This window comes from Etheostoma cragini, chromosome 10, assembly GCF_013103735.1.
Source record: "Etheostoma cragini isolate CJK2018 chromosome 10, CSU_Ecrag_1.0, whole genome shotgun sequence".
Classification (NCBI taxonomy): Eukaryota; Metazoa; Chordata; class Actinopteri; order Perciformes; family Percidae; genus Etheostoma; species Etheostoma cragini.
Window position 1 is genome coordinate 1,266,983 of NC_048416.1, and position 14,773 is coordinate 1,281,755.

General features: G+C 43.2%; 1 protein-coding gene across 9 annotated transcripts in view; it reads right to left on the bottom strand.

Annotated features, from left to right (window-relative positions):
• LOC117952225 (rho guanine nucleotide exchange factor 9) overlaps nt 1-14,773 on the bottom strand; it is a 63,168-nt gene that overhangs the window by 34,618 nt on the left and 13,777 nt on the right. For 5 of the 9 annotated variants that reach the window (XR_004658350.1, XR_004658351.1, XM_034884360.1 and 2 more), the window contains exons 1-5: nt 11,009-11,304; nt 7,972-9,671; nt 6,474-6,815; nt 5,566-5,692; nt 5,352-5,455 (exon numbers count right to left, since the gene is read on the bottom strand). Coding sequence is in view for 7 of the 9 variants with exons in the window: in XM_034884360.1 (XP_034740251.1) it covers nt 5,352-5,455; nt 5,566-5,692; nt 6,474-6,815; nt 7,972-9,573 (2,175 nt within the window). In the remaining 2 variants the exon portion in view is untranslated. Of the gene's footprint in view, nt 1-5,351; nt 5,456-5,565; nt 5,693-6,473; nt 6,816-7,971; nt 9,672-11,008; nt 11,305-14,773 lie in introns of those variants that run through there. The other 4 variants (XM_034884363.1, XM_034884365.1, XM_034884361.1 and 1 more) reach the window with 3 other exon arrangements.

Sequence of the window (14,773 nt, forward strand, 5' to 3'; positions counted from 1 at the left end):
CTAGCAAAACACTGTACAGGCAGTTAGCTTCTGCCTCATTATTTTAAGACAGGGACAAAGTGACCAGGGCCGGAGCTACATATTCTATTCAGGGGACAAATACACCATTAAGGTATATTTAAATCACAGCAGTTGTCTACTTTTACATTTACAAAAATGAAATGTATTAACAGCCCCAAATAGTGTATATCTTAAAATGAATTGTAACTTATTCCACTTGAGGGACTGAATTTCAGTAAATGTTACATATTATTGGAAAGCTCATTAAGTCTATTCCATCAGGATGCGGCAGTTACCTGATCTAAAACCAAAGTTAATATTGTGTTGGTTGGCAATATTGCAAAAATGAATGTAGAAGCAACCGGTCACTTGGTTCACAGTGAATTAACTAAAAATGATGACTGTATACATTTATTAGGGCCGATTGTAGCCTGTAATGTTGACAAAGCAGCAAGATGATGCCCTATATATGCAATGGCCAAATTATGCTTGATATATTATTCATTTTGAATATGTGTAGGATCAAACAAATATATGAACTATTCAGCAGGATGCTGTAGTTACTTGCTTCTAAAACCGCTTCTCAAGTCTGAATAATGTATTGCCTCCAATGTCTTTGTGTGTTACTTATACAGGTATATTTAAGCTAGTATGAGAGCGCACTATATATTTATATATAATTGTATATAATTTATGGCCAAATTGTGCTTGATAGATTGTTCATTTGTGTGTAAGATCAAACAAATATATTAACTATTTGTGTATCATTATTAATTTTTTGTATTTTATGAACTGCTACTAAGGTCATTAAATTAACCTACTTAATATGTATCTGCCAATAATATTGGCTTCGTGTGTGGAAGTATTTGGCACATCTGAAATGTGAAGTATTTTGTGCTCTGTAAAATTCTAACTTTCTCAGCTGAAGACAGAATTATTAGGTTTCTTTGTTTTTTACATCAAGTCAGGACAGTTTTATTTATATAGTCCAAAATCACAAATTGTGCCACAACAAATTGCAAACATATATGAAGAACATGGATTTGGGAAGACGCAACTAAACACTGGCAGGAACTGGGTCACACAACCCCGTCTCTCCTAAGAAATGCATCGTAGAAATGTAAGAAGCTATGAGATTGTAATGAGACATGAAAATATTAAATTCTAGGCTATTGTTATAGTTAGGTGAAGAGAATGGCTACAGTGATTAACAGTGGAATGAATACATACATAAAAATTCCACAATCTCTCTGTGAAAGACATCTGTAAACCATTTTAGCCTGTGGGGTGTCTGCTCTAAGATGGTGCTGTCTGATAATAAGGGATCATCCTACTACCTAACACAAGGTAACATTCTTCTGCGTTAACTTAATACTAGAACTCATGTCTTTACCTCCAGTATAAACCTGTCAAATATCCGTGAAAACAAGTGCGTACACAAGCAGCTGATGCTGATGACTGTGGGTAAAATCACCTAAGCAGCCTGGGAAAACTATCTTAAATGATACTACTAATGCTGAATAACTGGGGTTATCCGGAGTGCCTAAGGCCTTAAATAGTCTCATAACAAAAATCCCTGCGTGTTGAGACATCGCTGAAACCATCCACCAATATAAAGCCACTACTACTTTGGCAGTTATTCAATACTGGCCCTGATGAGGTCTAAAACAGAATGTGCTTCAGGAAAGCACAAACACAAATCTGTACATGCACATGCATGCATGATCCTGCAAAATAGGCACAGATAGTGTAAAACAGGACACACCAGTGACTAAGAGAGTTAACACACAGCGCTGTTCCTCCAGTTCCCAGTAACATGCAGCCATCTGAAATAAAAGTGGAAATGGCCCTTGCAGGGAGCAAAGGAAACCCTCTCCACAGTTACATAAGAGAAAGGGCCCTGAGCATGTCTCTCTCTCTAACACACACAAAAACAAACCCCACCTAAGCATGGAGTCACACGCCTACGCATACAACAACACCAACAACAACAATACACACCTGACAGGCACAAACCCATTCTTTGGAAGAAACAGCCTAGGGAGGCTCTGACACAACCACCTGCTCAGATTCAGTCAGATGCACTACTATTTATTAGAGCCCACTGCATCCTAGAAAAACAGCATTAGCAGGTGGCTGCAGTAATTCACAGCAGATACCTGCTTGTATCTTGGCAGGAGAATGATGTTGAATGAACACTGATAAATGATTCCAAGTCGCCCATGGCTCAAAGTGCGGATTTAACATACATGCAGTTATTTTGAGGCAGACCTATTCCCATGGTTTGTCTCTGGCTCTGAGATAAAACCCTGGGAGAAACAAATGCCACATATTCACAGTGTGTTTGACAGAGATATCACTGGCCGCCGCTTTTCAATCCTCACCAAATAATGAAGTCGTCAAATGCAATGACTCACACACCCTGACAGATGAATTCTGAATAGATAGGAAGAGCATTTGAAGTGTGTATCAGAGTGAGGAGGGTGTATCACAAAGGCTAAGGCCTCAGAGGCAGACATAAATGGAAGATATTTACTTGTGGTCAAATTGTAGCATATGAGCACAGGTGCTCCCTACATTTGTATTAAAAGCATGTGCATAAGTAGTTGTCCTTTTTCAACATTGCCCTACTATTTGCCCAACTAGCCACTGTCTGGTGACTCATGCGTTCATAATAAATCAATAGAATTGCATAATATGATTATAACCAGACAGACCTAGGTTAGCCCAAACTTAATCATATAAGATTTCTCATGAAACTCTTAATCTGCGTGAAGCCCTTAATAAGACAGTCCCCCTCTCTGACAAGTTGACAGCAGAGCTTCGGGCACAGCATTAGTAACACACAGGGAACTGTCCTCTCATTGGCAAAGAAATTAACAAAGCAAAGTGTGTGTTATAGAGGAGAGGAGAGAAGAGGAGAGGAGAGGAGAGGAGAGGAGAGGAGAAATAGGACAGTGACTGGGGGAGAAATCCATTTAAATGAAAGGGAGAAGAGAGGCGTCAGCATTAGCAGTTAATCCACTGCAGTGAGAATGCTTTCTCTCTGCCTGCGGCCTCGAGGCTCCATAGTCATCCTAATAGGACGACTGTAACATACACTGCACTGTATCACAAACAAAAAAAACAACAGATCTGATCCTCCTGACATGAGATCCATTCCACATAAACAATGCATGACTTACCAGAAATAAGACAACAACACAAAGATTTAAAGTTGAAGCACCATCCATCCGTGTGACTGCACTACAGCAGCGTTACCATGTTATGTCATATTGTATATATACAGTATATTTACGTATGCTACCTCCATGCTCAAGATGCAGTCATGAATCCCAGAATGTCAAACCGCTACAAATGGACTCTCCTTGCTATACAAACACACACAAGACATTCCCAGTGCTAGGAGTACAAGGTCCCTAACCCCAGGGGAGGGCCACATGACACAAAAGTGCACATACAAAGGGAGCATCTCTCTTCTCCCCTCTGTTTCTCTCCCACCCCTTTTCTCTCTCTCACCCACACACTTTCTCTTTTTAGCTCACACTTAAAAAGGCTGCCTAAAGATAGATTCAAGAAGATGAACAGGAGACAGCAAGTGTCATGGCAACAACATGCAGTGGCTCACCAACACTATTTAGACCACAAAGAAAAAGTTATAATCAAAGCCTAAATGGAGTAGTCTCACCTCATAAAAACACAGTACATTTCAATGCAACGATGTGCTAAGATCGCAAGCCCGGAGATTACTATTCATCGGCTAAGTAGACAGCATCTGTCATGTAGAAAATGTGGGCTCCACCCACATGGCTTTACAACATTGTTAAATTTCAATGACTTTATATTTCGTATATATTTTAGTGGGAACACATGAAATGCTAATGAATATGAATTTGGGATTTTGATTGCTTTGAAAGAATGAAAGAAAAGAAAATGAGTTGGGGAAACCTTGCATGTGGGACTCAGTAGAGATTCAAATTGTAAATAGTGTTCAGCCCTATGCATTGCAGTTCTGTTCTGTAGGTATAGATGTTAGATACAGCCCAGAAATTCTGGTAGTTCACTACCCCGTCAGGATGTTTCAGAGAAACTCTGCATCTCCTTCCAGTAGAATCCCCCAGAGGCCAGTTGCACATCAAAGCACCAATTCTGAAATGCCTGGTTACACTTCCTGAGTAGTATAACTCAGACGTACTCTGAAGCTAATTTTACACAACTGACAGAGATGCGTTACACTTCTCACAGATTGCAGCACACTAGGTACATGAAAACCATTTATTGTTATTCCTCTAACTGCGTTTGTCTGCACGCACCCTTGTCAGATTAAAAAAAAACATCTGAAATATTGGGAGTCCAATTCAGGATGACTAATGGCCTAACAACTGGAACACACTGGCCACGTAGGTGTCACACAGCGTAAATACGAGCCTAATCGTGCACCTGACCATTCAGACCGGGCATATTTCTACGCGCCAGTCATTCAGCTATCCTTCTGCTCTCAGCTCTCTCTCCCTCTCTCTCTCCAATAGAAAGGGGAAAACTGTTGTAATTGTAGCCTTCGTGTGGCTGTGTGTGTGTGTGTGTGTGTGTGTGTGTGTGTGAGAGTGTCACTCTCTCTATTTGTTTGTTGGTCTCTCTCTCCGTGTGCTTGATGGCGTGTCTTGCTGTGAGAAGTCAAGAAAGCTAAAATCACCATGAACCTCGTAGTTTGATTTTTATAAAGTATCTGGCTGCACTGTGACTCTTCCTCTATGTGATTAAAAGCCTAACTTGACACATACGCTCACGTCTCACGCAACAAATAGAAGAGGCGCCAAAACTATTGCTGCAGCACGCGGGCTGGCGCGGACGCTACGCGCTCGATGTCAACAGACAGCTTGGATAACATGGGCGCCGGAATAAAAATAACTACGCTACTCTGCAACCATATGTTTTGGCTGTTAGAGTACTGGATGGATACATATGGCCACCATCTTCACATATCAGTTCCTTTATTATCTGATCAAACATTGACCATTGCACCGTCATCACCATATAAAAAGTTAGCAGTGAGACGTTATTTAGCAGTCTCACTCCTACTGTATTATATGTCCTATTATCGCATATACATCTGGTGATACATGCGACAGGTGTTCAACCCCCGCGTGACATGTACGTGTGTGTGGTTTGTATTCAGGCATTCAATATCAAATACATAGTGGTCACAACATTTTGTAAGTCTGTACATACTGTGATTTTTATAAATGACTCTAAAGGCCTGGAAAGCCTGACAGAAACAAGAGTAAAAGCAGTGTGACCAGATGAATCTGTATTCATGGGTGCGTGTTTATGAGGGTGTTTGTTTGACTCACAATGTTGACCTGCAGCGGTTCAGAACCAGGTCTTAACAGTCTCCTCCTGCAGCTACCGGAGCCTCCAGACCGCAGACGCACCGACGATGACGACTGACCCATGACTGGGGGGACAGACACGTGCAGACAGACGGGCAAACAGAAGATCAATTTAACAAACACACATCAATCAACAGTCTGCATATTCACAAAGAATTAAAATGTGCAAAAGTACCTGACTGAGGCAGGAGCAGCGCCAAGGCAGTGAGAGTGCTGGGGGGGAGCGGCAGGGAGCGACACCGCTGTAGAGATGCCCTTAGTGGGGGCTCTAACGGTGACACGCCCGGGGGGCGAGACAAGGCCTAGAGGGTACTGAGTAGTTAGGACATCTCCTATATTCCATACAGAGTTACTTTGATGCACACGTCCAAGGTTGAATGCACACATTCTCCTGCCCTTCACATTAAAAAAAAATCCACCTTTCTGCCTTGTCCCCTTTTTGCAGTGAATTAAAGTATTTCACATCCAGCAAGTCTATTCTGGTGCATCAGTCGGTGTGCATGCCCTGCAGCAAACCATGAGAGACTATACATCATGCCAACCGGGCGGTCTCTCAGGTTAAAATGAACTGACTCTGAGTTAGGGCAATGAGAAGTAGAGCTTATGGGAGCGATGAGGCAGAAAATTGACGACAGAGAAAGACTAAGAGTGAGGGAGAGGGAAAAAGAAGCCACACAGAAAGAAAGAGAAAAATAAAGGGTGAGGGAGAGAAAAAGAAAAGGAGGTGGGCTAAAAAAGAAAAGAAGCATCCGGAAATACAGGCCTCTGTTAATGGGCCAGAGCATGTTTGCATTGTTGCAACAAACAGTGAGTGGTGTATAAATACTGGGTTAGTACTGGGCTGCCCTTCAAAGTGTGTAGTGTGTGTTTGATTCATTATGGGCTTGAGCTATATTTATCAGTGAGTTGGTGGAGCCTACTAGCGAGACTCTGCCCTCCAACTTTCATTTTTTCAACACTATGACTTGATATATTTATGTCTGCTGTATTTAAATACATTTATTCAGTATACATGTGTAATTGGTATTTACTGCTTATTTCTCATTTTTATATCAATGTTTGTATATTAATTTGGCATCTTACTCTGTGGTGCAGCGCCGTGGACTGCATCTCCCTAGTAACACTGGTCTCTATAACAGAGCAAGGCCTGGAGCGAGCAGCCATCCGTCCTTGCCCTGGAAAGTGTTGCATGGTGGGCGCAGGCCTGCGTCTCCGCCGGCATAGTGAGCCAACCTCACTAAAATGGTCGTAGAGATCTCGGTCTAGGCTGGGCCTCCGTAGGTCCAATACAGCTGAGGCCGGGCGAGGACGAGGGCGGCGCAGGGGCTTGTGAGGTACAGAGGTCTTCTCTGTGCTTGAGTGGGGCATGGCTGGGCACAGCTGTCTTACACCGCAGCTTGTCTGGCTGGCAATCTGCTCACACAGCTGTGATTGGCACAGATACTCAGCAATTTGGCCCAGATAAAGGTGCAACAATGCATTTCTTGTGTTGGGAATTGGGAGGAATGTCTCTAAGGATTCAACAAAATATAACTCATTTCATTTAAAAAACAATTCTACTAACTATGAGCTCATGCTCTTAATTGTTAGGCATCACTAGCTTGCCACAAGTGCCAAGGAAGCCCCTAAATGGCAGTTAAAGCTTAGAGAATAAACAGAAACACAATAGAGAGGTGGATTTAACATGTAAACAGTTTCTGATTAGGGAGGATTTTCCTGGTGCCATAATTTCTCCTAAATTATTGTAGGCCTGCACATTAACACCCTTCTCAAAACACAGATTCACATAGGCCTTGCATGATAAACCTCTATGAAAGTGTGCTGAGTATGGAGATGTCACATCTCATTTTGTCATCAGCAGTTAGAGCTAACATGTCCTGACTCGGTGGTGTGACTAGAAGGGGATGACTAATGCCTCCTCTGGAGTGAGAAGGGAAGGGTGCCGTCATGAAGTGCAGACGTCACAGAGCTCTATTGCTACTGCAGACACACACAACCAGCATGATGGGAAATGAGAAAGGGTTTCCTTGCATGCTACAAAAGGCTGGCTAAGCAGGAAGGGACAAACTCCTCTAATATGCTACATTGTCCACCATTATAATCACTGACTGTTTCCTCCTCTCTCCAACAGATGGGGCAAAAGGACAACTGTAGAGTAGGTGCCCAGTTCATGTCCTCACAGGCTGGTGTCTGGACTGTTTGGTTTCTCCCTGACAGTTAGTGAACCACACCTATAGGACTTGTATAATGATTCAATGAGTAACAGCTCTGGTATTATTCTAGTTTGTTGTTGATGATTTTAAGAAGCAAAAGAATGACCATGGTTAAAACAGTTACATAAATGGTATTTCAAGCATCTATGCCGTAATTACATGTTGCATGATTTTGGCAATGTTAATGATGTGGAAAAGCCTGCAATGGAATTAATGAGAGACACATTATACATGAAAATGAAAAAAAAATAAACACACACACAATAGTAGTTTGTCAACACAAATTACTGATTTCTTTAACAAATGCATTTATTAAAATTCAGTAATTGGTAATTAGCATAGCTCACTTTGTGTTTAAAGTCACATACCTTAAATATTTCCTCTGTGGAATCTGATGCTGGCACGCTATTGGTTGTGCTCTCTTTATCACCTTGTTGTGATTGGACTTCCTGTCTGTGGTGGGAGTCAGGTGGAGCATCCCTGGAATCCTGCTCATTTCCTGTCTGTCCCTCTACCTTTTCCTCTTGACAAAGACAGTTTAATGGATCCCTTTCAAACTCTGTTTCATGTATAGTCCCCGTGGTTGGCCCTGACTGGGAGATGTGATTCTCCACTATGGCTGTGGACCTGTGGTTTGTCTCTCTGTCTACATGTTTGTCTGTGCCCTCATAACTCTGAAGGCCATTGACAGGAGGAGATCCTGGACAAGCCCTAAAGGCTTTCAGGACCACCTGTGGGGACCGTCCACCAGTCACAGGGGCTGGAGCTTCGCTGTCAAAGCTACTGGAGTGTGAGGATTTAGCGATTACTGGTGATGATGGAATAGGCTGGGATTGCTGGTGTTCTTCACTGTGAAGTGTCAGGGACACACTGTGAATGTTGTCCATTGTGGACTTGGGCACCCGTGGGGAGCTCATCGGTGTCCTCTCTCCCTCTGGAGGAGAGAAGGAGTGCGATGTTGTCCGCCATTTCCTGGCTGTTTCTGCTACACTGTTGAAAAACTTGAACAGACCACCAAAGTGCCCCTTTGGGTCAGAGTGTTTCGGGGGCGGTGGTTGAAAGTCTCTGACACTCTCAAAATCTACAGAACCATAGTCTGAGTCCATGGTCTTGTCCCAAGAGGGAAGCTCTGAGTCAAAGCTCCTCTCTGAGTAGACAGGGTGGGCCTTCCCCAAAAGGGAAATCCTCCTCAAGTAACTCCACACATCTTTGTGCTTCCTTCCCCTAGCCTGGTGGGGGATCGGGCTATCTTTGATGCTAGGCTCTTCACAGCCTGCAGCTGTTTTGTTACAGTTGGTTGAGTTGATGTGGCTTCTTTTAGTATAGCAAACTCTTTCTGATGGTTTACAACCATTCTGAGCCACAGGCTCCTCCGTTACACTGGGCTGGTGGCCGTCTATAGGAGCTGTGAGGTCAATGTCTTCGAACGAGCAGTCAAAGTCTCCTGTGTAGCCAGCGTAGGAATGTCTCTTCCCACGTTGTCTGAGTGTGCTCTTGCTGGACTGCTGAGGAGTGCCAAAGTCCCGGCAGAAGGATTCCTCATCCACCAAGGAGCTGCTAAACTTGGCAGTAGACAATTTACCTGTCTTACCTCTAAACACAGAGGGGGTCTTAAGCTTTTTGAAGGAGCGAACTTTGTCCGCAAACGAGAGTTTAGGGATGGAAGCCTCCCCGGGCAGGATCATGGAGTGGGGTCTGCGCTCCAACTCTGAGACAGCTCTCTTTCGGTTCAAGATCTTCCAGATACCCCCTGTGGCACGGGGCCTCCGGATGACCTCCTGTCTGTCTTTGACAGGGGTCTGAGAAGAGGCAGCCTGGGTCTCTCCTTCCCCCTCTGCAGACCCTGGTCCAGCCTCCTGAATATAAACACTGCTGGTCTCATTTTCCACATCCAGAGAAACATTAAACACTCGGTTGACAAACCCATTAGGGTTGTTGATCACAAGGGCAGGGTTGTCAATCTGTTCCATCCTCTCTCATTCTACAGTGTCAGCTATCAGCTCCAATGGACATCATGTCTCTGGCCTCTCTCTCTCTCTTTCTCTCTCTGTCTCTCTCTCTCAAAGACCTGGAGGAACAAAACCACATTTTAATTAATGGGTTTGACATTAAACTGATTGCCTTGTCTTTTCATTTCATGCTTATTCTGTCTCATTCTGTCCATCTGTAGATGTAGGCCATTATGCAAAACGTGAAATTTTCTCAGTGGACATTAAGCTGCATTTTATCTTCACAGGAGATCAAATGTTCAACAACAGTCAGTGTTACTTAAACGTTACAACTCAGTAAGAGCCTTAAAAGTCTTATTTTATGATTCTCCGACACAGGCTTTTGCACCATGAGTCAACAGTCACAAAAAAAACCCATCCTCCCCCCATATTTGGTCCATATTTTCCAAAGTAATTATTTTAGGCCCCGGTTCCCCATCCACCATTTAAACCAGGAGGCTGTGTTGTCATGGAAACACTCACTACAGAGACGTCTGGTTATTTCAGGCCTGCTCCGGCTGCGTGACATCATCATAGCTCAGATAAGCTCCTTCTGAGGAGGAAGATGCTCAGTGAGTGCTACGCTGCTAGGCCTACATGCTAATCAGCCACATGTCATAATCCCTTTAATGTATGGAAGCATCCTGTGTATCTGGGGCCTCCAGCTTGTTTCTTCGTTGCTACCTGAGATCCTCACCAAAGATGTGTTCAATTCAAGATGGCATTTTCAAAGAATGTCACAATTTAATGAATGCGTATTATACTGATTTTAACAAGACTAGAAAGTTGGTGCTCAATCATTCTAAAAATGTGAAAAAGAAAAAAAGTCAGTTTACAAGTAATGTAAGGCTAGTCTCGGATGACACATTAGCAAAACTTTGGCTAACGCTATATTTTAGCATTTAAATAACGTCTCTTTAACGTTGCTTGACTATTAATATTGGCTTCCTCCTTGGTTATAATGTCATAAGCAACTCAAATTTACAGATAAAAAAAACATTTGTTGTTTAGTTTCCATAATTCATGCTAGACTGCCACAAAACCTACGGGAACTAGCCATAGGAACTAGCTAGCATCTTCGTTTCCATCTTCTAAAACTGACAGTTGACTTCATTAACCAGTGACAGGTTACGTTTGGGTTGGGCGTCGTTTTTTGAGTTTTTTTTCTTAAATATGGCGATAATAAAAATTGACAACAACATTGCAGCTGGTTGTCGAATTCTGTTTCATTAAAAGCATTTGTGAAGTTGCTTTGTAATTCAGTACTTACAGTGTTAGTTGAACTGTTGCCGTGCACTAGCTACAGTTATAAGTTACCTTCTGAAACTTGCTATACAAGTTAAACCCGCGAAAACTAAAACGTATGTTGGGTTATCTCCTCTCATTACTTCCACTCAGCAGTTAAAGGTGGACTTACCCCCAGAAAACTTCCCCCGTTTTAAATGGGCATCGGCGTTGCTGTCCGTCCTTAAAGCCAGTAAAATGTGCTTTTCACCCTGGGCTGAACGCATCCAGTGCAGGCTATTTCACGGGCTTAACTTATATCCATGAGTGAGGCTGAAGTTTTTCCTCGTAGATCTCTCGTGTATTTGTTTTTTTCGGATAAACTTCGTCAGCTATCATCAAACTGAGAGAAACTCCCGAGTTAGCGACCGAGCGGTGAACTCTTGCCCTGTAAGCTCCTGCAGACGCCGACACTCTGATTTGTGATAAAGCTCTCACGCAGACAGAGCAACACACACACACACCAACACACCCTTTACACACTCCCTCTCACACACACACACACACACACACACACACACACACACACACTTAAACACACATAGCTACACACTGTCAGAAATATATGGAATTTGTAATGATGTTAATGTAAGTGTGTCTGCTGTAATATAAAGTACGTTTACAGTAAAACGTGATTATATATTAACTATAATACATCGTAGACGTTTTATGAACCGTGCTTTAATAATTTTTATTGTTATCACTTAATTCATTCAAATCCTAAACCATTTCCCATAGCCATCATGAAAAAAATTCTATAATGTATAGCCTAAATACATTTTTCCTGTCTGTTTGATTGATTAATAAGGGAGCACTTATATTTTTTTATGGAACATCAGTGAAAACAAATAATTGATTGAACTGTGGTCTTAGTAGCTGATCCTCCTCTGGGATTTGTGTTGAATGTGAAAATCCTTCTATTGAAAAGGCACAATGGGGAGAGGGGAGCTCAAGGGGGGGGGGGGGGGGGGGGGGGGGGGGGGGGGGGGGGGGGGGGGGGGGGGGGGGGGGGGGGGGGGGGGACTGAAGGAATTCTCAAAAACCAAACAGGTCCAGAGTTCCATAGCCATGAAAGAGGAGATGGTGGAAGAAGGGGCCTAAATTTAAACATTTCCTCTTTGTCCTGTTTTGAGCCCATTGTCATCGCATGGCGTTCTCCCCTCTGCACAGGAAGGAGTGGATCTGACATCAACGCTCTCCGGCTGACAATGCCAGGAAGTCTGTCTGACTGTATGTAAATATCTCTGTGCTTCCCTTGCTTGGCCGAGGAGCGGCTCTCCTCTCCGGGAAGCGCGTCGGAGTACTTGAGGGTGTAGTAGCAGTAGTAGTAGCCTAGTAGCAGAAGCAACATCGTGATATACTGTACTTCTCCTACAACTCATCAGCAACTGTCTCAGTGAGTTACAGCAACCTCATCTTCACATGACCCCTCCTCTGGTGTAGCATCTTTAGCACATAACAGGCTGTTTTTATTTCTACAACTACAGTGACCTATATTTGTTTATTTCAGAGTTTTGTGTGTTGCCGTTTCTCCTCTGTACGGTCCTAATTCCTCATAGTTTTGCACTGACTTGTTGTTTATCACTCTCCTTCGCTTCTACTCCGTCACGTCTTCCCTCCCTCTCCTTGCTCACTCACTTCCTCACAACCCCAAGCCGTCTTCCTGTTGTCCCCTCCCGTCACAAAAGACATCCTGGCTCAAACCGGCCGAATGTTTCAGCTCAGATCTGGCTCACACAGACATAAAACTAACTCTTATCTTTAGCAAAATAAATGTACCCAAACAGCACGTTGTATGAATGACATTAGAGGAATAACATGAGAGGAAAAGAGAAAAAGAGAGTGATGAATGCAGGGAGACAGATAAGCGATGGGTAGTCTCACTACCAGCTGGGCCCTTGTCTGAATTGATATATGTTGTTGACATTTGGAGAGCTGCGTACATTACAGTGAGTTTACTTTGTCGCCCATTTACCGTGAGTGTCTAACACTCTTTGAAATGATGTCATTGGCGTCTCATTTCCAGAACAATCGCCCTCTTCCTCCTCTTCCTATGACACGGGTCCCCACTGCTGGGTTTGCTGGAGATTACTGGAGACAAACACTTGCTGAGTTTAGCCCAGCTGTAATTATTTCGCCAGTCTTTGTCAAAGCAGCTGAGTGAAAACAGGCTGCCGTGAAAAAGCCGGCCAGACGGGGAGGAGGGGGGGCAGATATGTTGTGATATCAAATGAAAGGCTTACTAAAGCCTGGGAACTGGATTGGGGAGGTGGAACTCGTGTGAACAGCTGGGAGGTCACACACTTTTGGTTTCCAGTGCAGGTGTTTGGGGACATTGAAGCTCAAACAAGTGGAATGTTATTGGAAGTCCTATGACGGGAGATTACTAAATTTAGAGGAAAAGCTGAGATGCTACTGCTTAGAGCTGCAATGATTAGATCCATTAAGGGATTAGTTTTCTTTGATTGGCAAATACTTTGATAATCGATTATTCGATTTGAGTAATTTTTGTATGAAAAAAAGTAACAATTCTCTGATTCAAGCTTTGTAACAGTGACTGTTTCTAATTTCTTCTCTCCTCTATGCCAGTAAACTGAATACCTTTAAGTTGGGGACAAAACAAGACATTTAAAACATCATATTTTGCTTTGGAAAATCTTCATTTTCTGACATTTTAAAGACATAAATGATTAATCGGCCTAATCGTTTGATCAAGAAAAGACTCAACAGATTTAGAAGTGTTATTGCAGCCCTACTGTGGCTCTTTAGTCATTGGTATTATTGCATGCACGCACACAGACACACACAGACACACACACACACACGTTAACATTTTTGCCCACTTTTGGTATAAAATGGGCCCAGGTATAGTTGCCTCCAGTGGTAGAAGAGTTTAAATTACACTGACATTCCTGACATTCCCTCTGCTCTGACCTGCATACTTCCCTGGCCTGGCTGCACATGGCCCCACACACACACACACACACACACACACACACACATACACACACACACACACACACACACACACACACACAAACACACACATCTTAGTCCATCCTAGCAGGTCACAGATACTTTGATCTTTACTGCAATCAGTTTGGTATAATCAATCACTTTTGGCCTGCACACACATACTAACTCAGCGTTATTTATACTAGCTCAAATGGCACACACATGGACCGCTGGAATGTTAATGTGTGTAAAGGTCTGACTGTTGTTTTGGATGGGAAGGTCTCACTCAGTCTCACTAGACGACCCATCTAGCAGCCATCTGAGAGGGACATGGAGAGAAAGAAGGAATGAGTGGGACAGGACTGAGAGAGGGAGCTTGTGTGTGTGTGTGTGTGTGTGTGTGTGTGTGTGTGTGCGTGGAGCGTTAAGCTGGGGACTTTCAGCCATTATCAGGATGAATCTGAAAACAGGAAGGCGGGATCCATTAAACAAGACGACCGGAAGACAGGCACAGTTCTACTTCCTGTTTTAGAGCAAGGGAGGAAACTGCAGATTTTTTAGGAATTCAAAAAAGAATCAGCACTCTGGATGGAACATCTCTATGACAAATAAATGTTCTTGTTTTTCCAAAAAACTATGAGCATTTGTGGGTCCATTTTTAATTATGGGTCCATTTTTGTAACAGGCCTATTCTCCTTTGCTCCAACCGATTGTTAGGTGGAATTCTTTGTAGCTTTCCTTTGTGCAGATGCTGCTGTCTGAAGTCAGCAGTGGGATCAGGCAGATGCTCACCCAGTTCTGTGTGATTGTTGATCTGGCTCTGTATCTTGCAGATGCCCACAGGCTTTGGGCTGAGCTGGACTTGGCTGTGTTTTTGGGTCAGTAGCAGTGAGAGAAAAGCAGTCCGGCATACAAAACACCATTTCTGCTCATCGGGGGGGGG